Source organism: Sparus aurata, chromosome 23 (assembly GCF_900880675.1).
Source record: "Sparus aurata chromosome 23, fSpaAur1.1, whole genome shotgun sequence".
Classification (NCBI taxonomy): domain Eukaryota; kingdom Metazoa; phylum Chordata; class Actinopteri; order Spariformes; family Sparidae; genus Sparus; species Sparus aurata.
The window spans coordinates 1,886,074-1,908,806 of record NC_044209.1 but is presented as its reverse complement, the minus strand read 5'-3'; the positions used below and the strand labels follow the sequence as shown (position 1 = coordinate 1,908,806).

The 22,733-nt window shown below is 40.7% G+C and overlaps 1 protein-coding gene across 1 annotated transcript in view; it reads right to left on the bottom strand.

Moving 5' to 3' along the window:
• The window catches only part of LOC115574864 (uncharacterized), a 42,456-nt gene extending 21,381 nt beyond the window's left edge, over positions 1-21,075 (bottom strand). The window contains exons 1-3 of the mRNA XM_030406489.1: positions 20,647-21,075; positions 19,956-20,192; positions 18,779-19,023 (exon numbers count right to left, since the gene is read on the bottom strand). Of these exons, the coding sequence (XP_030262349.1) occupies positions 18,779-19,023; positions 19,956-20,192; positions 20,647-20,722 (558 nt within the window). The 5' untranslated portion in view covers positions 20,723-21,075. The remainder of the gene's footprint in view (positions 1-18,778; positions 19,024-19,955; positions 20,193-20,646) is intronic.
• Between the last annotated feature and the right edge of the window lie 1,658 nt (positions 21,076-22,733).

Below are 22,733 nucleotides of genomic sequence, written 5' to 3'. Positions count from 1 at the left end.
GCTTCAAATCCTCTTCAAAACTCATCGACTTTTAACCTCTTCTCCCTCATACGTTGAGCTAGAGGACCCTTTCAAACTTTAAAACACTCACAAGACCTTGGAATATTGGCGATGTATTCAGTTTTTAAAAATATAGTACAGTTTTGAAATGGTCACAGTTTTAGTTTCAAGAATTTTTAGCTCCTCTTCTAATTTTATAATGGGTGTGTATTGCGTGAGCTAGAGTGCGTGACATCATCGCTAGAGTGAAGAGCAGCTTCAAAAACTGGAGAAAAAATTATCTTCAGCTTAATTTTGATCCCAAATCTTTTACTTGACATAAACAATATATGCATAGAAATGTAGGAAATCTTGTTGGGTGTCAGCTGACGGTCTTATTTCAGATGTAGGACTTACACTTTTGGATTTAGAAGCCCGAGAGTGACAAGAAGTCCAGCAGCTGCCCCATATGCCGCAATGTTAATTTTGAGGCTACATTTCTGGAGGAGAGCAGACCGTACCTGATTTGTCTCTTGCTTTTCTACCCTCATTTCTCACTCGACAGAAATAAAAACAACATGAGTGCATTCAGCCATGTCTCTTCTCACTCAACATATAAATATTTTGGCGATAACCATTACAGTTTTTTCAAAAATTGCAGGGGTTTGGGAGGCGCTTTCCCATTCATTCTTATGGGGACATTTTCATCTCTGTCTCTGCTACTTCTCCAGCGTGTGTATTGCGTGAGCTAGAGTGCGTGACATCATCGCTAGAGTGTAGAACAGCTGGAAAATCTGGAGAAAGAATTCTCTTCAGCTGGATTTGGATCCCACATCTTTTACTTGACAGACAATATATACATAGAAATGTAGGAAATCTTGTTGGCTTGCTCCATGGTTGCTCCTGCTCCAGCGTATGTGCAGCCATTTTAAGCTCTTTCACCCTTTAACTTTTTTACATTTTCATCCTTTTTTTCCACCTTTTTAAGCTTTTTCGGCCCTCTTACTCTACAGCTCTCATCCCTTTTCACCTTTTCATCCTTTTTCACCCTTCTAAGCTCTTTCAGACTTTAACTTTTTAACCCTTTAGCCCTTTTTCACCATATTAACCGCTTCCAGCCCTCTTACTCTACAGCTTTTCATCCTTTTTCGCCTTTTTAAGCTTTTACACCGCTCTTATTCTACAGCTTTTCATTTTTTTCACATTTTTAAGATCTTTCAGCCTTGAACTTTTTACCTTTTTAGCCTTTTTTCACCATTTTAACCTATCCCAGCCCTCTTACTCTACAGCTTTTTTTCACCTTTTTGAGCTCTTTCAGCCCTCTTTTTTACATGTTCATCCTTTTTTCACCTGTTTTAGCTTTTTTGGCCCTCTCACTCTACAGCTTTTCATCCTTTTCCATCCTTTTCATCCTTTTTTCACCCTTTTAAGCTCTTTCAGCCTTTAACTTTTAAACTTTGTAGCCTTTTTTCACCATTTTAACTCCTTCCAGCCTTCTTACTCTACAGCTTTTCATCCTTTTTCACCTTTTTAAGCTTTTCGGCTCTCTTACTCTACAGCTTTTCATCCTTTTTCACCTTTTTAAGCTTTTCAGCCTTTAAGTTTTCACCATTTTTACCTCTTCCAGCCCGCTTACTCTACAGCTTTTCCCCTTTTCAGCTTTTTAAAAATCTTTTTAACCTCTTCCAGCACTCTTACTCTACAGCCTTTTAGCCTTTTAAGATATTCACCTTTCTGCCTTTTCAGCTCTTTCAAACATTCAACTTCATCTTCAGCAATTAAAATGTTCAACTTTTTCAACTCCTTCATCGGCCTTTAACTTTTCAGCCTTTTCAGCTTTTTGGCTTTTTCAGCTTTTCAGCCCTTTCAGCTTTTCTGGCATTTCAGCTTTCAGCTTTTTCAGCTTTTCGTATGTCCCACTACAGCCTGGTAAATCTGATGTTTCTTTTATTTTGTCCTGACTTGCTGAGTTAAAAAATTGGATGTCTGAAAATGTTCTGCAGTTGAATGACTTGTCAACAAAGGTGACCGGGCCTTTGCTGTCCGTACCCCTCGGCTATGGAACTCCCTGCCTGGAGATCTCAGGCAGGCAAACTCAGTATCCTCTTTTAAATCCCTTCTTAAAACTCACTTTTATGGCTTTTTCTTAATTGTTGGTAATTGTTCTAACTATGTAAATTATTTTACATGTTATATCTTTGTTTGTATTATATTATCTTTCTATTTTATTGTAAAGCACTTTGTAACTTGTTTTTGAAAAGTGCTATATAAATAAAGTTATCATTGTTATCATTGTTATTAGGGGGCCAAGCCTGAGGGGCCGAGGGAAAGCGTATGCAAGCATACGCGTTTCCTAGGACCAGCGGTGCTAGGAACCCTATTGTAATTGTAAAGATTTTTATTTTTATTTTTCTCCGGCTAAAAGTGGTGCTGCGGGCTAAACCGTGCAAGGGAGGGCAGTGCAATTTGGAGGGTTAGTCCAGACTCCTGCGAATATCTCAGACACAAAAAACTACATATATTCGCCTGCAGGGGGCGCTATAACCTAAGCCAACACATTTTTGCATAAAACTCCAAAACCGTAGGTAGTACATTCAAAAATCTTGTATTTTGGCACTCCAAAAAATCTGCTAGTTATAACCAAACAATCCTTTTTGCTAGCTAAAAAACACATATTGTTTCATATTTCAGTCTGATGTTTTGATGTTGAAACTAAATGCTTTCAACATCAAACTTAAGTCAATTATTCCTGAAGTCATCCAGAGGCTCTGTGCCAAATTTGGTGCAAATTGGAATATAGGTGGCGCTATAATGGATGCAATCGCATTTTTACCTGTAACTTCCACATTTTAAATTAAACATTTGCAAACCTTATATCCATATATTCCCTAAATAGAGCTGGGTTTTCTGACATAGGACACGCCCACATCTGCTGCACATTTCATTCGCTGAATTGCCACATATGCAAAACCTACTTTTTCAAACTCCTCCTTGGGATTCTATCCGATCTGCATGAAACTTGGCACGTACACTCTTCAGCTGGACCTGATCTGAAGTTATCAAAAGAATTTTGCTCGGTCAAAAAATGCACAAATTATTAACGAACAAATTTCTGCAGCTAGCTATAAAAATGTAAACTGTTTGATATCTCCATCAAACTTAATGCTATTGACACCAAATTTGAGATCCTTGCTTGCCATGAGACTGGGAAAGGATGAGCCGAATTTGGCGAAGTTTGGCCACTAAGGGGGCGCTAAAAGGATAAGAAGTTTATATCTCCTGAACGGCTACGCAGATTTTTACGAAATTTGGTCGGTATGGGCGCGCAGGTGGTCAAGTGGTTAGAGCGCATGCCATAAACGCAGCCGACCCCGGTTCGATTCCGGCCAGAGGTCCTTTGCTGTATGTCACATCCCCCTCTCTCTTCCATATTTCCTATCTGTCTACTGCTTAATAAAAGGTGTCTATGACAAAAAAATCTTTAAAAAAATAAAAAAATTTGGTCAGTATGCTGTAGGACCAATCCTGAGGCCACATCTTCAAGATGGCCATGACTGGTCAATGTGGGCGTGCCTTATTACAACAAATCCAAATCGGCACACATTCAGCCTTTTGCACTTCCAGTGCACTTCCCATTACAGTGAATACCACGGCTTCCTTTGGGGCCAACTTCCGTGGGCTCAGCGGTGCGTGGGGTCCGAGTTGCGCGGGGAGGCTTGGCCCCCGTTCATAACTGCTTGCAGTTCTAGTTAATAATAATAATAATAATAATAATAATAATAATAATAATAATAATAAAAATAATAATATTATATTATCCCTCTGAATTCACCTCGGGTGCAATCACATTGCACATGAAACCAAAGACAACGATGTTTAAAATTGTGCACGTGTAGTCATCTCCTTGGGTCGACACATTCATTGCCGCCATTTTTGAATCCCAGGTATATGATTCAGTTGATTCTGAATCCTCACTGGTGTGAAAACTGCTCACAACAACCTAACTCACCAGGTACCTAGCTGGAATGAGAATAAATGGCTCAAGTAACCCAAATGCATGAGTTCTTTGGGGGAATAGCGGATGAGGAGGGCAGGCCAACCTGCAGGCAGGTAGGATTGTCTAGTGACAGTGTGGAGGGAACTCAGGGGAGCCAGTGGAGCAGGAAGCACAACAGAGAGATGCTGGATGTTCTGCACACAAGGCAAACAAAACACGAACATGAGATGTAGCCCAGACAGGGCAAAAGCACTGAACTTACATACAAGAGAAATCTCAAGACTAGGAAAATAATATGACAAGCTAAACACAATAGCAAGTGGCACTGATAATAATCATCATATGGGACAGAACAATCTGGCACCAGAGTGGAGATGAGACCAGGGTTAAATGGCAGAGGTAAATGAGTTGATGATCTGCAGGTGTGTCTCTCCGCTCCTGCAGACACCACTGCCACGCCCACAGACACACATAGGGAAAGAAAAAGGTGAGAGAGAAGGGAGGAGGTAAGACATTCCCACTAAACTCGGCCAGTTCATACCTGCAGCCAAGTTGGTCATGTCAGTTTGAGCAAGTGTTTGAGTTTTGTTATCGGATTAACCTGTGTACCAGCCTGCCTGTCAATTTACCTGTGTGCCTGTCTGCCTACCGACTGGTCTCCACATAAGCTGTCTAAATAAATCACTAAAGTTATCCTGCTGCCTCGCCTGTCTTTTGTATTTGGGTCCAACCCTTGTTGCTCATCTGTGACAGTTTCCAACAGATAAGATTTGTTTGAGCAGGGTAACAGACAGGGGTGCCTACTTTCCCGCCCCCCCGTCAAAGGTTAATATACAGTTTAATGTATTAACTGGCTGATGATCTTTAACAGATTTATCTATCCAAATAATCACTGGTCTCAGGTTATGCTAAGTTAATTTGCAGAAAACAGAAATTATTGCAGTAGGGAAACAAGAAAAGCAGTAGCCCTTTTTAGATAGAAAAGGCGGCACATTTGCTCCAAGGTAAGGGTGGCAATGTGTCCTTTTCTAAAACGGAGGCGTAATATTCCTCCTTTTACCCCTCCACCGGGGTAGGCGTTGTTGTGACCAGAAGTGTCACCCCGAATCCTCAGGACCTCGACCCTGTAAATACTGGAGGGAGAGAAGACTGAATGATCACACAAAGTCAGAATTAATTTCCACCTTTTGCAAAAGGGAGAACTCTACAGCTCAATACAGATCACGTGACCTGCTCCTGCAGCTGTTCCCCAAGAGTTCCGAATTCTCCGCTGTTTGCAGGCTCATTTTATTGAAATCATAGGGGCGTTTACATTTCATAAAGCATAACCATAAATGGATATATTTACACTTTGCTTCACATCTTGTTACTTGGTTGGGGGTGTTTTCCTCCCCACTATCGTACCATCCCTCATGCTCAAGGACACATATTTGTGTCTACTCCTCTGGTTCACTTCTGCTTTTATATCTCTCCACTTTCTACTAGACAGGGTTCATTCTCTGGTGACAGGGATCACTCTCGGGTGACAGGGTTTGAGCCTTCTGTCTGTACTGTAAACTGTCTGTCATCTGAATATCATAAAGCATAGCGAATATATAATAAAAATCCACAGCGTAAACATGTGACGTGACGTGAAGCATGAAGTTGGGCTGTGAACAGTGACAGTGACAGCTACAGAGATCCAGGAGACGCTAGCATCTCCTGGATCTCAGCGGCTGTCCAGTTGTTCATCTTAATGTCCACGGATGAAGTGATGGACTGACTGCTGTGATCAGCTGTTTCTTGGTTTTAAAACTCCCCGGCTGTGGGTCGCACAAAAATGCAGGTCCTCAACACCTCCGCCCATCTTACGCAGGGGTTGGCACATTGATGCCTCGGATTTAGATAGCAGGCGAGGCGGAAAAAAGTGTACCCTCCAAGGCGGCAAAAGTACGGGCAAATTGTTTTTTTTGTCCAACAGGTGAATGGGGCATGAATGGGGCATGAATGGGGCAAAAATTTTAACTTATAGATATCACCACGAAACTTCACATATTGATCACTGACATCAATACAAACATCTTTTGTATTGGAAGTCTTCATGGATTTTATGTTTTAATATGCAAATAGGCCATTATCTGATTAAACGTGTGCTAGTTTGCATAACTTTCAGAACAGATGTGTCAAAATTGGATAAAGCCAGGTTCAAAATTCTATCTGCATTTTGTCGATATTAACCACATATTTTAAAATAGGTAATTTGGGATATTAATACTACTTGAAGAAAGAAAGCAAACATTTGAATAATATATACATTTTATTATTTCAATTACACAAAGTTTGATAGATGTAGATGCTAGATAGATGCTCCCCTTCTTGTCTGTTTGTCACCCCTTTCTTCTTGTCACTCCTGGTCTGCAATAAGTCACTGTTCATTTGGTGTGATGGTATTTTCACAAGAACCTCCCTTGCACTTGCAGTACTTGCAGCAGTGTATCCCAGCTACCCGGCAGCGACAGCTATTCTTGTGTGCACACTTGCCACATTTGCAAGGATCTGGCAGGCCTTCAGGTTTGGAGATCACCATCTCGGGCACCAAGATACCACCACTTCTTTAAAAACCATACATCTCAGGGTTCATGATCAAGGTGGCATCTCTAAATGGGGCTTGAACCCATAGCTGTACTTGATAGTAACTCCTCTGAATGTGTTTTTTTTGCATTAGCTGAGGTACATGGGGCTTTCTCCAAATCCATTTTCAAGGAATTATTCTCAAATTCACTTAGTCACAGGTCATCAAAGGTCTCCAGGTTGGTGGATGGTTTGAGACAAGTCACCAAGAATGTTTCTGCCATCTGAATCGTGCTCTCAGTTAGCTGTGGACTGGCGAAATGACTGATCAGAATGGAATTTTCCTGTTTGCGGACAGCATTCATAGCTGCAAGTTTGGTAGATATCTTGCTGGTTGTGTCACACCCAGTCAGGGCATGAAGTGCTGAGAGACACTTTGAGAGCTCAGCTCCTACAGCTTTGCAGATGTTATGGAGAGGTAATATTGACCTCTTCACTCCTGAGTTGCGAACCAGCCAGAAATCTTTGAGACCAAGATGTCTCCAGTTGTCTGCGATGTTGTACAACAGACACACAAAGACATCTGTGTCACCTGAAGTCAGTGTCAGGGATGTAGGTCCTTTCCGGTGGTGTAGAATGTCCTGTATGTGGAATATCATCCTGTCATCAGCTTCCTTGTGAGTGCAGTTGAGGCGAGGGAATGGAGATGCACACCCAGCTGACACAATCCAGGCCTGTGGTGATATACCAAGGTAAAGGGGTTTGGTGTTCTGGTAGTTTGTGATGAGCCACTCAACATAGAATGCCTGGAAAGCAGTTTTACTGACAGAGGATGACCAAAAGTGCTCTAATTCCACTACCAGGACATTCCCATTCTCCATTCCCTTGTTGTACCACATCGCAACCAGCCAGAAATCTTGGAGACCAAGATGTCTCCAAGATTTTCTGGCTATATCCCAAATTACCTATTTAGAAATATGTGGTTAATATCGACAAAACAGATAGAATTTTGAACCAGGCTTTATCCAATTTTGACACATCTGTTATGAAAGTTATGCAAATTAGCACACGTTTAATCAGATAATGGCCTATTTGCATTAAAACATAAAATCCATGAAGACTTCTAATACAAAAGATGTTTGTATTGATGTCAGTGATCAACATGTGAAGTTTCGTGGTGATATCTATAAGTTAAAATTTTTGCCCCATTCATGCCCCATTCACCTGTTGGACAAAAAAGGCGTGGCCATTTTAGTCTTACTAAGGATACTATTTAAATTATTTGAATAGTTTAAAGAGTTGCCTGGTGCTAACATTCCAAAGAGTAACCACACCACTTAAATGAATGAATGCAGAGAGGAAATAGTAATGTCATAAATCAAATTATGTGAAAAGAAACATTTCCAAAGTACTTCTGAACTGAACTCCTGAAATGTACAGATTCTCCAATATCACCACTGACTGATCCGACTGGAATGGGTCTTTCTTTGAGGCAAAGCATGAGGCTCTGGGGCAGAGAGACTTCATTGGGCCACTGAACATCACTGCCACAGCAGTTGACTCCTCACCAGATGTTGCAGACTCATGAGGTTCCCAGTATCTCTGCTCCAGGGAGATTTACTACCTGAAATCAAAAGGCCAAATCCAAAAGAATAAGAAGGTGCAGAGCAGCTAAGGGACTACCCAGAAAGGCAGGAGAAGGGCCTGAGGGAGCTGGATGAAAGTGAAGCAGAGAGAGAAAAAGGAGAAAGCAGGAGCAGTTTGACACATTAGTGTTATCTTTGGGATGTTGGTGGAGAAGCACGTGTAGTCTTTTCATTTGTTTGGTTTGAATATTTAACATGTGGTTATGGAGTTGTTCAATTTGATTTGTTTGAACATATAGTTATTCATTGCAAAAAAATCAGTTCACTTTAATCTAATGAATCCTCAGTTAAAGCTGTGTGACAGGAGACGCTTTTCATCCGTCTCACAGAAGTGTTCTTTGAATTCAGATGTTAGATTGATCATAAACAAGAATCACAGAAGGAGTGTTATATTTTTCACTCTATGACGACGAAAACAATTTCTTCTTCTAGTAGAAGAAACTGTATTTGTCAGTGATTTTTTACATTTAACATGCAAACACATCTGAAACTTGTCCTCTGCCCATCACTAGCTGCACATTGTAAGTATACGCACACACACTGCAGACTAGGAGCAGTGGGCTGCAGTGGCATGTCAGAAGCCCGGGGAACACACATGGGGGTTTTGGTGCCTTGCTCAAGGGCACCTCAGCAGTAACCCAAGAAGTAAACTGGCACCTCTTCAGCTACCAGTCCACTTCCATACTGGACTTGAACCAGTCACCCTCCGGTCCCCAAGCCAAGTCGCTACCGACTTATCTACTGCCGGCAAGATGTGTGATAGCTGGTATTAATGCAAAGTAAAGGGGACCTGACTCAGCTCAACAAAAATTTAAATGAACAGAAGAACAGAAGTTAATTTGCTCATCTTGACCAGATTGATAGAGGAAAATAAGGATAACCCCAGGTTTCTTTTGAGCACTGTAGCCAAGCTGACAGACTATACCTATATTGATGTTTGTATTCCTATTACACTCACCAGTAATGACTTTATGGGCTTCTTTAATTATAAAAGTCTACTTTTTAGAGACCAACTTCATCACCTTTGGACCTCAGCTGGTATCAATTAAGCCTCTAATACAGAACCCTCAGAAACAGCTATAAAACCAATATTATTATCTTGACTAAATCTAAGTGCTGTATCGTAGGCAGCAGGACTTGTTTCATTTTCTTGAAGATGTTTCACCTCTCATCCAAGAAGCGTCGTCAGTTCGAAATAACTTGAGGAGTTGCAGGCTTTTAAACTCTGTGTGGGTGTGTTCTTACAGTTAAGAACACGTGAGCTCTGAGTTTCAGAGCTGTTAGGGCCACTTGTGGGTCGAACAGCCAGGAAGCTAGCTGTTTACAGGAACCACCTGCACTTCAACTTGAGATGCAGGCAACACAGGATAATTCCTAAAATCTTACACCTGGGCTCCAGATTGAAAGGACACAGGGCCACAGTGATCCTTCAGGAGGCTCAAAACCAACTAGACCAGACATTTGAGGAACTAAAATCACTACTACCAAACAAATGTCTCCAAGTTTGTTGAGAAGGCACAAGCATCACAGCACACTAAGGTTAAGGAACGGCTGACACACAAATTCCAAACTTAACAGGCACATCAAAGCAACCTGCATAATAAAGAAGCTCTCACCTGCAGAAATAGGGCAATCAACAACACAGCACATCTGGACATACAAGAGAAGTGGGTGAAAAACGTGTCCAATACAGAGCTCACCCAACCAGAGAAGAATGTCCTTGTCAAAGGACTGAACTTTGCAGTCACTCCAGAACAGATAGCGGTAGTAGATTTAATCACAGCAACCGAGTCAACCTTTAGAAACAACAAGCTGGCAGATTCAGAGGCAGAACAGCACTCTTGCTAATGCAAAAGCACCCCCTCCAACCTCACTACTGAGGAAAGGAAGGCCCTGCAATCGCTCAAAAGAATCCGGAACATGACCATGTTGCCAGCAGACAAAGGGAATTTCACTGTAGTGCTAAACATAGCAGACTATAACACCAAAGTCACTGATCTGCTTAGTGAAGTAGAAAGAAGATTATAGAACAGCCATTCACACCTTGGCTCACCTAGCCTTGCTTGTACCTGCGTTTGGCCTCATTAATACCTCTCCTTAGGCTTTGTTTGTAGGCCTGCCAGTCCCCAGGCTTAAACACAGCATTCCATGTCCTGAGCAGGGTCCTCACCTTGCCGTTGAACCACGGTTTCTGGTTGGGGAGCACTTTAACAGTTTTTGTCTCTGAAACAGTCTCAGCACAGACGTTTATGTATGAAAGGACAGCTGATGTGCATCCCTCCAGGTCTGTCCCCTCAGCAAAAACATCCCAGCCTGTGTCCTCAAAGCAGTCCTGCAGGGCTGAGCTGGCTTCCTCAGTACATACTTTGACTGTCTTCATAGTTGGTCTTTGTCTACAGCTGAGAGTTTTGTTAGCAGGTCGACTCTGCTGTACTGTGCATAAGCAGCCGCTAATGTACAAAAAAAACACACAAAAAGAACACCATAAAAACATGACCTGCACTATTCTGTTACTGAACTCAGACAAAACAGAGGTTATTGTGCCGGGCCCTAAACATCTTAGAGATACATTATCTAATGTTATAGCTACTCTGGATGACATTGCTCTGCTGGCACCACAGTAAGGAATAGGGAGTTCTCTTTGATCAGGATCTTTCCAAAATATCAAATATTAACAAACCCTTTTCATCACTTAGGATGCAAATATAAATTGTAATCTTCAAAACCTATGTACAAGATTTGCAAACAACGAAGTTATATACAACTATTTACATTAAAATGCAGGCAATTCCTCAGGCGTTTTTTACAAATTTACAAAAATCTATTTACAAAACAATCAGGTGCCACAATAGGATGCCACCAAATTATTTGTGCCACTCTAGAAAGCAGTTCCTATCCAGTACAAGACAGAGAGGCACATCACAGGCCTGACACCTCCAGGGTGTGTCCCTCCTCTTGTTCTCCACCTGGTGGCAGCGTTGGCACCTCAGCCTGCCCCTTGTGACTTTTTGGCCAGGATCAGTGGCTGTGTCAATGGGCACAGGGACATGATCAGCTCTCCTGCTCTGGGGAACACCTGTCTTGTCCATGCCACACAGCTGACACACCAGCTCCACCATGAAGTCTTTGTGTGTCATGGGCTGCACCTGCCTGGCACTGCTGATCTCCCGGTACAAGATGAATGCATTTGTTGTCGCAATGTCCAGGAAATGCAGCCTCACAGTCTTGTACCAGCACACCGTTTTTCTGTGGGTGGAGTAATATTGGATGAGCTGGTCTGACAGGTCAACCCCTCTCATGTTCTTGTTGTAGGCCGTGATCGGTGAGGGACAGGGAACGTCTCTCACAGCCCAGCGTCCAGCTCTGTCCTTCACCCGTCTCTGTGCTGTCACACCAGAAAATGCAGGATGGATGGTGGAGCACACAGACACCTCTCACGTGTCCATCCACTTCACAAAAACAAGTGGCCCCTCTCTGATCCACCTCACAGATCCTCTTTAGATTTCTTGGTGAGAGCATTTGCCCACCATCTTGGGCATCCCCTTCGGCTCTCCCTGTAGGTTCCACATGCTCCAAACTTCATCCCGGCCAGTTCCATGAACAGTTTGGGACTGCTGTAAAAATTGCCCATATAAATATGGTACCCAGTACCAAGACAGGATGGCTGGATAAGGTTCATGACCACATCATAAGACAGCCCTTGCTCATTCGCAGTATTTGTTTTTCCAGTATATATCTGGAATCTGAGGGTGTAGCCACTTCTCGACTCAGCCAACACAAAAAGCTTGATCCCCTGTTTAGTCAGCTTGTCTTTCATGTACTGTGTCATGCCCATCTTCGCCTTCATCGCCCCCATCCTTTCGTCCACCGCCAGCTCTCTCCTCGGGTGTTAATAAGCCTGGCAGTCGCTGAGGATGTCGTCATAAAGAGGCCTGACTCTGAACAGTTTGTCATGGCCTGGTGTCCCCTTCTTCCTCTCATTCTGTGCATCCTCTTCAGGATCACTGAGGTGGATGTTCCATAATATGGATCTGAATCTTTCTCTGGACATCACTTTGGCTGGCAGGGGCACCGGCAAATTGTGATTTTGTCTCCAGTAATCTTGGAGACTTGGCAGAGACACCAATGACATGACAAAAAACTTGTATAAGTCTTCCATCTCCACGTCAGTCCACTGATATTTACAGCCTAATTGTTTATTTTCTGCAGCCTTTTTGTTTGTGTTGCTGCAAATTGTCCTGACTGTGTCAGTAGCAAAAAACAACAAGAACAGGTCTTTTGGGCTGTAGAGGGAAAGTGTCTCTAATTGGACTCCTGGTGTTCTCCTTGGCTTAAACAGGCTTACCACTGGGGCAGCTTCAGCATCCTCCGCTGTCTTCCAGGGCTCAGATCTAGGGCGTGTCTCTGCTGCCTGAGCTAATGGAGATCCGGACCTCGTGGGCGCGCCGCGCCGTCCAGTCGGCTCTGTGTGGACGTCAAAGGCTCCTCTTCCTCTCTCTCCTCATCCAAAACATACGCTGGATCATCCACTTCATCATCAGAGTCCTCTCTCTCTGGCTCAGACTCTGGCTCAGCGTCTTCTTCAGCTCCATCCAGCTCAAAGAAGAGCTGCACTGCCCGTTCCACAGTCAGGAGTTGCCTCATTGTTTTGGCACACAAAACTAAAAGACGACTACACTACGCACTAATCACGAGAAACACATTCAAAACACACTAAATATCACAAATCTCACTCTAATAAAAAAAGAGGGTTAAACATGTTTGTGGTTTTCACATTAAAAAATTTAACTTTTTCCTACTCAGATTTTATGATTTTTGGGTGAATTTAGGTCCAGTGTGTTAATATAGTATGTCATAATGAAATAATAAATTCATACATGTGAGGTTGTGCTGAAAAAAATGACACCACACAAGGCCAGATAAACAGTTTTTAAGGTGAAATATAAAGGTAAAATCAAAAGTAGTCAAAAATGGCCAATTATACCCCAGACCCCAGAGGGTTAACATACAAATTAACCTTTAGTTGCATAAGTGGGTCAAAAATGAGGTGAGGATGTTTTCTTGCAATATTGTCATATTGATTATAATTATTATTATTATTATTATTATTATTATTATTATTATTATTATTATTCTTTCAAACTACAGCTAATCCAGCCAAATCTTTTTTTTAAGTCATGCCATTTCAATTTTTAATTGATCTTTTATACATTTTGATAAATGTTGTTCTTCCATTACTTCACCAAGCTTCCTAATCTAATAAGAACCTTTGATTCCTATCAACTGTGACTGTCAGGAATATATTTACTGTGGATATTAACTATTGTCGTCTTTACTCATACTTAATGTCAAAATTAGCAGGAACAAAGAGGTGAGGCTAGTACCAGAGAAGGAGTAGATTCACTGTGCCTGTATTCATGTGTTACAAATGTTTTTATTAGAGCACGTTGTTATACAGTTATTTATTTATAGCATACATATCTATGAGCGCAATATACATCCATATAGATATATGTGCTGTTGGGTCTTACATATACCAATAGTAGGTTAAAGAACATACATAAATGTGAGTTACAAAATACAAATGAAGAAAAGTAAAATGTAGACAAAGTAAATAAATAAATATCTATCCTGCTGTATGAGTTATGCGTTGCCGAGTAGAAAGAGTATTCTCTGCCAGTCGGATTAGTGATTCTCCAAATGTCAGACAAATTAGTATTATTGATAAAGTATCAAGAAGGATACTCAAATTAGTTTTCTCTATTCTGCGGGTGGAAGATCTATCAAAGTAGGGGTCTAACACGCAATTAAAGTCCCCTGCGATGACTAAATTTGTTTGGGATAAGTCTGATATAAGAGATATTACCTTCTGAAAGAATGATGGACTGTCTTTATTCGGTGAATACATATTCAAAAAGAATATATTTCCCCAGCCCAGTTACAATCAGAAGGCGACTTCTTATCAGATATTTTGTCTTTGTAAAATGAAGGGAATGCCTTTCCTCATCAAGATTGCTGTACCTCTTGCTTTAACATTAAATGATGAATGGCAGAGGTGGGACAAAGTCATTGTTTTGCAAGTAAGTCTCAAATCTTTGCCCTAAATTCAGTCAAGTCCCAAGTCAAGACAGGCAAGTCCCAAGTCAAGTCCAAAGTCAAGACTGACAAGTCTCAAGTCAAGTCCCAAGTCCTGCAGTTTGAGTTTCGAGTCCTTTCAAGTCCTTTTAACCACAGACTAATATATTTACGCAGATCATGTATGCTTTTAAAAATCTGTATTTTTTTATTAAGTGCAAGTGCAATTGAAATTGCAGAAAGAAAAAAAAAATAGTGCTGACATTTCACTTCCTAATTGCACTATTAACCAGTGTAGGAACACCAGCCCTTATGTCTCCATCACGAGGTTCTGCTTCCTTTCCCTGTCCTCTGACCTCTCACCTCTCAACCACAAGAGAAGATTCACTTAACAAACAAAGCCTATCTGTTTGACTGAATATTCGCTTCTCTTCCCCCTTCCAAAGAAGATGAACTCCTCCTTCCTCAGGCCAAACTATGTCCAGCACGAGTCCTCCTCTCTCTATAGAGTAGGACGATGTGTTGCTTTCTTGCTATAAACAGATCACTGGAGACCTTCTCTTACTAATTTAACGACTAAGCACAATAGAGTCCTTTCTCTCTTCACATCAGATGACAGGAAGTGGGGGTAGATGTTGGTTGGGGTAAAGATGACCCAGTCCTCCCCCCTTACAGGCCAAGCCGTTTTTATGACCCTGTCTGTGACATTTCAATCTTTGCTGCATTCCCTATACTCATCCACATTTCAATATGTTCTGAATAACTATTAACTACAATTTCATCTTCTTAATTTGATCAGATTTCCAAATAGCCTAAGAAGGCCATACAATAGATCTTTCCCATGTTATTGTCAAGCCCAAATTAAGTTTATTACTTAATGAATTTGGGGCTTGAGAGAAACCAGCCCCCACCTTTGCGATGGGCACAGACTTGTATATCATGATCCTCTTTGTGTGTAATGCTTGTGTTATTTACCAGTTAAATGTCTGATATGTTTTGTTAAGATAGAACTACAAGGAATATGTATAAGTCCTTGGTCCTACTGTGTATTGTATACTTTGTTGTTTATTTTGTATACTTTATTGTTTTATGCCTTAATCATGTTTTTAATTCTTTCATTCTTGGATCATAACCATGTTACATCTTTTAACGAAGACAAAAATTCGACTTTTAAGATGGTAAAGTTTTTGGGAAGAAAACACGATTTCGAAACATTAAAGCAATAGTTTAGTTAAATTAAAGTGTTGTGGGTCGAAACTCCGAACACAGAAGGAGTATTGTCAGCCAGCCCCACCCCTGTTCTCAGTCTGTCTGCTGTAGCTCATAAAAACAGAGAAGATGCTCTGCACACCACCTTGGGTCCTGACTTCGGTCATGACCTTGGTCACTTCTTTCTGTTACTACACTCTCTCCTCTCTGTTTCACCTTCGGTCTGACTTCGGTCCTGACCTTCGGTCCTGACTTCGGTCATGACGTCGGTCACTGCTATTCTTTCACTACACTTCTCTGTCTTCTTCTCCTTCTCTCTTCTCTTCTCTTCACTTCTTTGCTTTTTATTCTTATTTTTATTTTTAAAGTAATCTTTACTTTTATTTTTGCAACAAGCTCTAAGAAAGGGAATTGAATAACTACTTTAAGTGCTCTACTTTTATCCAAGTCTTTAATAGAACGAATTCTTTTCTTTTTGATTTTTGATTTGATTTTAATATAACGTTAATGTATCACTGCCTGATCCAGAAGAAGTTAAATTAGTGAAAGGATAAGAACTTGAGAACCACCTTGAAACATCAAAGAAAAAGTCTTTTTCAAGGCTGTGATCATCTGATGAAGAACGTTGCAGTCCATCGTCTGCCTCAGAAGCCGTGCAAGGAGTCTCCAACAAAAGAGACTTTGTGTGCTCCAAGCCGAGATCGCCTCTGCCCCCAGCGCTCCCAAGGCAGGAAACCCGCTGGGCCTCCGGACCAAGAGTTCTTCAACAGAGTACCGGCCTTCCCTCTGGCTATTGGACCGACGCGCTGTGCCGTAGTGCAACCCAGAACTCTCAGAGAGACCAAGCTTCAGTGCCTCCTGACGCCCAGACAAAACAGGCTGAACGTCTTCATACCGCTGGATCCACACACCTGAGAATGAGTGGTGTCTAAAGTTTTGACTTCTGTCAAAGTTCTGACTTCTGTCTAAAGTTCTGACTTCTATCTTATGAACTTTGAAAGTTGAGGTTAGGGTCTCGTTAGTATTAAAGGATTACTCCCGTAATATTTAATATATAAAAACCCGACCCTTTAAACTTTACCATCTGCCAATGGTCACATAACTTTATTACTTTGCTTATTACAATTTTTGCCTTTTCTGTTATCTGTTGTTCGTCTAAAATTGTCAGTTCATTTATGTTACCCCAAATTATTTAGTCAATAAACATATATAATCATTTGTCTTTGTCTGGAACTTAATTTTAATGTGGAGAACCGATGGATACGTGCAAAGAATTCACTGCTTCAGAATATTGAGATTGAGTAAATTGATTTGAAATTGATACTCTAGCTGTCCAAGTCAAACTTGTACTGTTAGATGTTTGGAATAGTCAAGCAGTGATAGTCCCCTACATTTATATCTACTAGTGCAGTGCCTGTAACAAAAGTGTATTCCTATAAAAAAGTGGGAGGTTAAGGAGCTTTTTCATGGATGGCCAAATGAGGCTGTGTTTGAAGGTGGGACGTCGGAGATATTTAGGTTTGTTGTGAAATCCGATATTCCAGGGTATAATTGGCTGTTTTTGACTATTTTTGATTTTGCAATTATATTTCACCTTAAAAACTATTTACTTGGTGTCATTATTTTTAGCACAACCTCACATGTGTGACTGTACAGTTATTTTTTTTATTTTGACAAACTGTATTAACACAATGGACCTAAAATCACAAAAAAACCATAAAATCCGAGTAGAAAAAGTTTGATTTTTTTACTGTGAAAACCACAAATAAACATATTTACAACAAACCATTTTTTTTTTACTTATAATGCAAATATAAATTGTTGTTTGCTAAATTTGTGCATACATTTAAAACATTTACAAAGTTATATGTAACTATTTACATTTAAATGCTGGCAATGCTCAGGTCTGCCTGTGCTCCTTGAGAGCTGCACTGCCTGCTCCACATTCAGCATTTTCTCATTGTTCTGACTCATTAAACGAAAAACCGACTCCACTACACACTAAACACACTACACCAAACACTACATAACACACTAACTACACACTCCAAACACGCTAAATGTAACAAATCTCTCAACTCTCAATATCGCTGTCCGACCGAATAAACACATTTGAAAAAACAAGTGCAACTGTACTTATTTGTACAAAAGTGCTAGCATTGTATTTCCATGGCATATTGCATTTTAACTAGTTCCACAGCAGTTTCTGTCCTGTCCTTATCTCATCTCATACTGTCTGTGTGTTTATGTGTGCATGTGTACACATGAGAAACATAACAAATACATGAACATAACAATGAACAGGGTTGTGCTTTTTATATGTCAGGGCCCTATGCTGCATTGCACCTGGGGCGACAGAGCCTTTTCCATAGCCGCCCCCTCCCTCTGGAACGCCCTCCTCAAACACATCCGTGACTGTTCGGTAACACTTTCTATGAAGCCCATTCTTATAACGCATTATGATGCGATCATAATACGGTTATAATGAGGTTATAATGATTTATAATTGGTGTTATAATTACTTATACATGTTCATGATGTGTTATAATAACAATTATAAACAGATTACAATTTTTGTTATAATGTTTTATAAGGGTTCAAGCATCATAATGTATCATAAAGTATTATAACTAATCTCTCATTAACGCATTATAATCACTATTATTATACTTTATAACATGATTATAATTTATTATAAGTTATGTCAAATAATGGCTGTATGAGAGGGTATAATGCTTGAACAGTGGTTATAAATGATTATAAGCGGTCATTGGATGTTTTAACTAAAGTGAGGACCCTCTGGTGGGTTATAGAAAGTCATAATATATTATAAGTTGTTTATAAGCGGTCATTGGATGCTTTAAGTAAAGTGAGGACACTCTGGTGGGTTATAGAAAGTCATAATACATTAGCTAGTTATAAATCAATACAAGTGGTCATACTTTGCCTAAGGTCCATGTCCATTTGGCTCTAGAGGGCACTTGTATAGCCACTGTGCAGAGAAAAAGACAACCCATTGTTTAAAATGAAATATTTTTATTTTTGACAACTTGTAAAACATCCTCAAGACCTCAAAGGTCAACAAGCAAACAGAAAATTATGCCAAAGTGCATGGTCAAAAACAGAAAGTGGGGATATAACATCTGTTGAATTTCAACTACAGACGACTTTTAATCTTTAAAAAAAGAAAAAAAAGAAAAGAAAACCATAGCCGTGTAAAAAAAACAACAAAAAAAAAACAAAAGGCATTGCAGGTGTTCTACTTGGAAGCAAAAGGTAAGAGCTCGTCATCTGCCTTAAACTTCTTGATGCGGTCTCTTACCTCGTCTGTCATCACAGTGCGGCATCTCTCCACAAAAGCAGACAGCTTTTCGGACCTCTGGTCCCATGGACGAACCTCTTTGAACACATCCGGCGCTGAGATTTTCAGCTCTGCAATGGGAGCTGTCCGTGCAATTGTGCACTGATCAACTCCCAGAGAGTCAAAAGCGGTCTTCATCGAATGTCCTTCTTGGAAGGCTTTAAGTGCCATACGGTACCTCGCCACGATGCCTTTGGAGTCTCTCACTAAAGGAAGGGAGTATTGAAAAAAAAAATAATCAAATATACAAGACATGACTCCTCATATAGTAAAAGCATTAACTGCCACCTGAAGGAGTTTAAGTTATGATGCTATTTAAAAAAGTATAGTGTTCTGATGAACAACAGACATTACATCGTACGGCAGGTGTCCGTATCCAACTGAAGTCCAACCGACAAGGCTACCAGAAATCTAGAAAATAACTATAAAAAGTACAGAACACATCTTGTTGCGATTGTCATGTACTCGCTTCGAACACGGCCGCGATCAATCTCCTTGGATGCTGTTTTTCTTGGAGTGGCCACCTTTCTCTTTTTGGCTTTGCTTTTGGCAAACACCTCCTCCAAAGAGGAATCTGATAAGGGTGAATCCTTGGAATCAGAATCTGACTCTGTGCCACTTGATACTTCGGACTCATCTCTGATCAGTATCTTTCTTGGGGGGCTTCACACCTGTCAAGTATAGTAAAATTCCCATTTAGTGTCACAGACAGTGAAAACTGACCTTTCGCTAAGCCCCTCCCACAAACGGCTACTGTCCAATCCTACGTCAGCCCCCATGGTTACTGTTGCTACGCCAGACAAGCTTTCACTCCGAGCCATGCTCCTGCATGTCACGTAACTGAAAACGATGAATGAACTCTCTGACTGCTTCTCTCTGATATCAGTACAACAGTAACCATGGGGGGCGGGGCTTAGCGAAGGGTCAATTGTTCAGCTGCATTTGAGCCATCCCCCGTGGGAGTATCGAGTAGCAGTGGTGTCGCGCTCCGGAATCATTTGGTGATCATAAATAAATTTGAATGGAAACGTGTGTGATAGCCATCAATTATATTAATTATAACCCCGGTAGGGCTCACACTGACGTACATAAGGGTTATCCTAACATGACTAATGGTCTTGTTTTATAAGTCACAAACCTGAACTAGATGCTTCGGGCTTTCTCATGAGTTCCTGGAGAGAGGTCTCCTTCTTTTCCAGCCACTCCTGCAGGAACACTTTGTCAGCTTTAAGAATGGCAATAGTTTCATCTTTAAGAAGATTCTTCTCCTTCTCAGCTTCCAGAAGCTTTTTTAGCATGGCCACTTCTGCGACAGCAGTTGGGGCATTAGAGCTGGCTCTAATGCCCCAACTGCCGGTCAGGTACTGTAATAACACTGAAGTACAAAAACAATCATTCATTCATTTATTTATTTACATGACAGATTCACAACAGCACCAGCACAATCATTTGAAAGGCAGCAATAAAAAAAAATCATTAATTTACATTACAGTTTCATAAAAGCACTAGCACTACATTTTTAGGGCAGCAATAAAATAAAAAAGGCTAGCCTCTTGTATATAAAGTTGGCGGTAACGATAAGCCTTTTATGTCACCAAGACTTTGTTTCCTGCTGGATATTGGCTAATCAAATGACTGAATTTGAAAATAAGCAACCTCCAAAAAAAAAGTACATTTATACCACCATGCACCAATTAAGTATAGGTATGAGTATCTTATTTATGCTAACTCTGTTAATTTCATTTTTCAACACTAGATGTCGCAAAAAATCACTTTGTCCCTTCAAAATGCGTTTTTGCTGAAGCTCATTTTAGGCCAACAGCTGTTACCTGGAGTACTGAGGACATTGATGTTTGAATTGGCAGGAACTGGATCAGCAGTAGCATTCCTTCTTCTAGTATTCATGGCTGTGGAGACAAAAAAATCTAGTCAAGGATATAGCCGTTACGGCAATGTCATAATTACACAATCATAGCGACAACGACAAAGAGTAAGATTTCTCTACTTTAGTATAGCCCAAGTATAAGAATTTCATTTCCACTGTGGTCCCGTCCCACATATGGCAGCACGGTACAATGGAGGTAATAGGGTCTTAAAGCAAGGAGGGTTTTTAGGACTGCTACGGTGGCTGGTGTTATGCTGAATTAAGAGTTTTGCATGTATGGTCGGCATGCACCTAATATTTTACAATGTTTGAATTATGAGACTTTATATGGAAGAATATGAGGGTGCATGTAGATTTCAGCATACATACAAAACTGAGCATAACACCAGCCACCATAGCAGTACTGAAAACCCTTGTGTGGTATCTTTTAACCTGGACCCTATTTTCTCATCTACTTTTATCTACATCATGTGTGGAGGGATTTTCATTTTTTGCCATTGCTCTTGTCGGGAGTGGGGGGCCAAACTGCAGGCCCAAAAGCCTTTTTCAATGCATTCCAGGGGCATGTGAAACATCAAAATACTTCCATAAAAAGTGAATTATTTCACATTTCAGCCCTATTAAAACGTGAGAAAATTTACTTTTTGTGGAAGTGTTTTGATGTTTCACGTATGCCTCAAAGGAATGCACTGAAAGGCTTTTGGGCCTCCAGTTGGGCCAGTCCCTCACTCCCAGGAGCAATTACAGAAATTGCAAATCCCACCATTCATTTAGATAAAAGCAGATGAGAAAATAGGGTCTAGGTTAAAAAATACAAAAGTTCCCCTTTAAATTCCCAAATATTGAAACAAGAAAAGTATAGGCAAGGCATAAGCAAGCTCAAAAGTTCAAGGTCTGGCGCAAAAACAAATGAAACGCCTCGCCATATAGCTAGCTACTTATCTGCCAGATTGATAACAAGACACCACCAACCCTACAACACATAATATCGGAAAAGTGTATATAATATAATAATATCTGACACGTAGTAACTGTGGTATGATACTCTATTATAACTAGATAAAAAAAGAGATAGGGGGTAGGATTAAAAAAGTTTTAACTTCTTCCTACTCCTTTTCAAGCTGTCTTAATTGTTGCCGTTTTGTTAGGAATATTCTGGATTTTGCTTTGCATATTTTCTTTGTCCTGTTTTTTTCCTCTTTTTTCTTTGATATTACTTTTATTTTATTGATATCACTATCTGTTTTTAAGCTCGAAATAAAAAGATAAAAAAATAAAAAAATCACATTACCTAACGCATGGCATGGGTGAAGTTTACACACACTTGCCAGCTAGCTAACGCGTTGGCTAATTACGTTACCTTGCTAGCTAGCTCAAGCAGTTATCATATAACAACTAGTCCCATTTACAGTCACAAGACAGTAAATTAGCTAGCAAACGAGTAACGTTAGCTAGCGGTAGCTAGCTAGCACCCAAGGAGCTGGCATGGCAGCCCTTCGGAATGGCACACTGGACCCCACCTAAGCTTCCCGACGTAGCCTAGCTAGCAAGCTAACAGTCGCATTAGCTATCGTTACGGTAACGTTAGCGGTAGCTAGCCCCGAAGGTGCTAATGCAACGTAACCGAGCTGGCAAACCAACAGTCACGTTGTAATTAGCTAGCGGTTAGCAAGCTAACTTTAAACATGTCTGTGCGATGCAGACCATAATTTAGAAGAGGTTAATACCCTTTCCAAAAGTTTAGTAGAAAGTAACCAATAGCCTAACAGGACCAACCAGTTAGCACAAAAATAAAACAACTACCTGTAACTGAACAACATTTTCAGGAAGACAGCCTGCGTGTGTCCACCGCTCGGGGATATCGCAGAAAGAACGATAACGTGCTTGTCCTTGAACGTCGCACAAATGCAGAACCACGTAACCTCACGTGAACACACAAGAACAGAAAATGGCTCGTTTTAAACGGGAACTTACCACATTGCTGCGAGCAACTAATAATCTGCAACACAAAAGGAAGATTGTGTTGTGGAT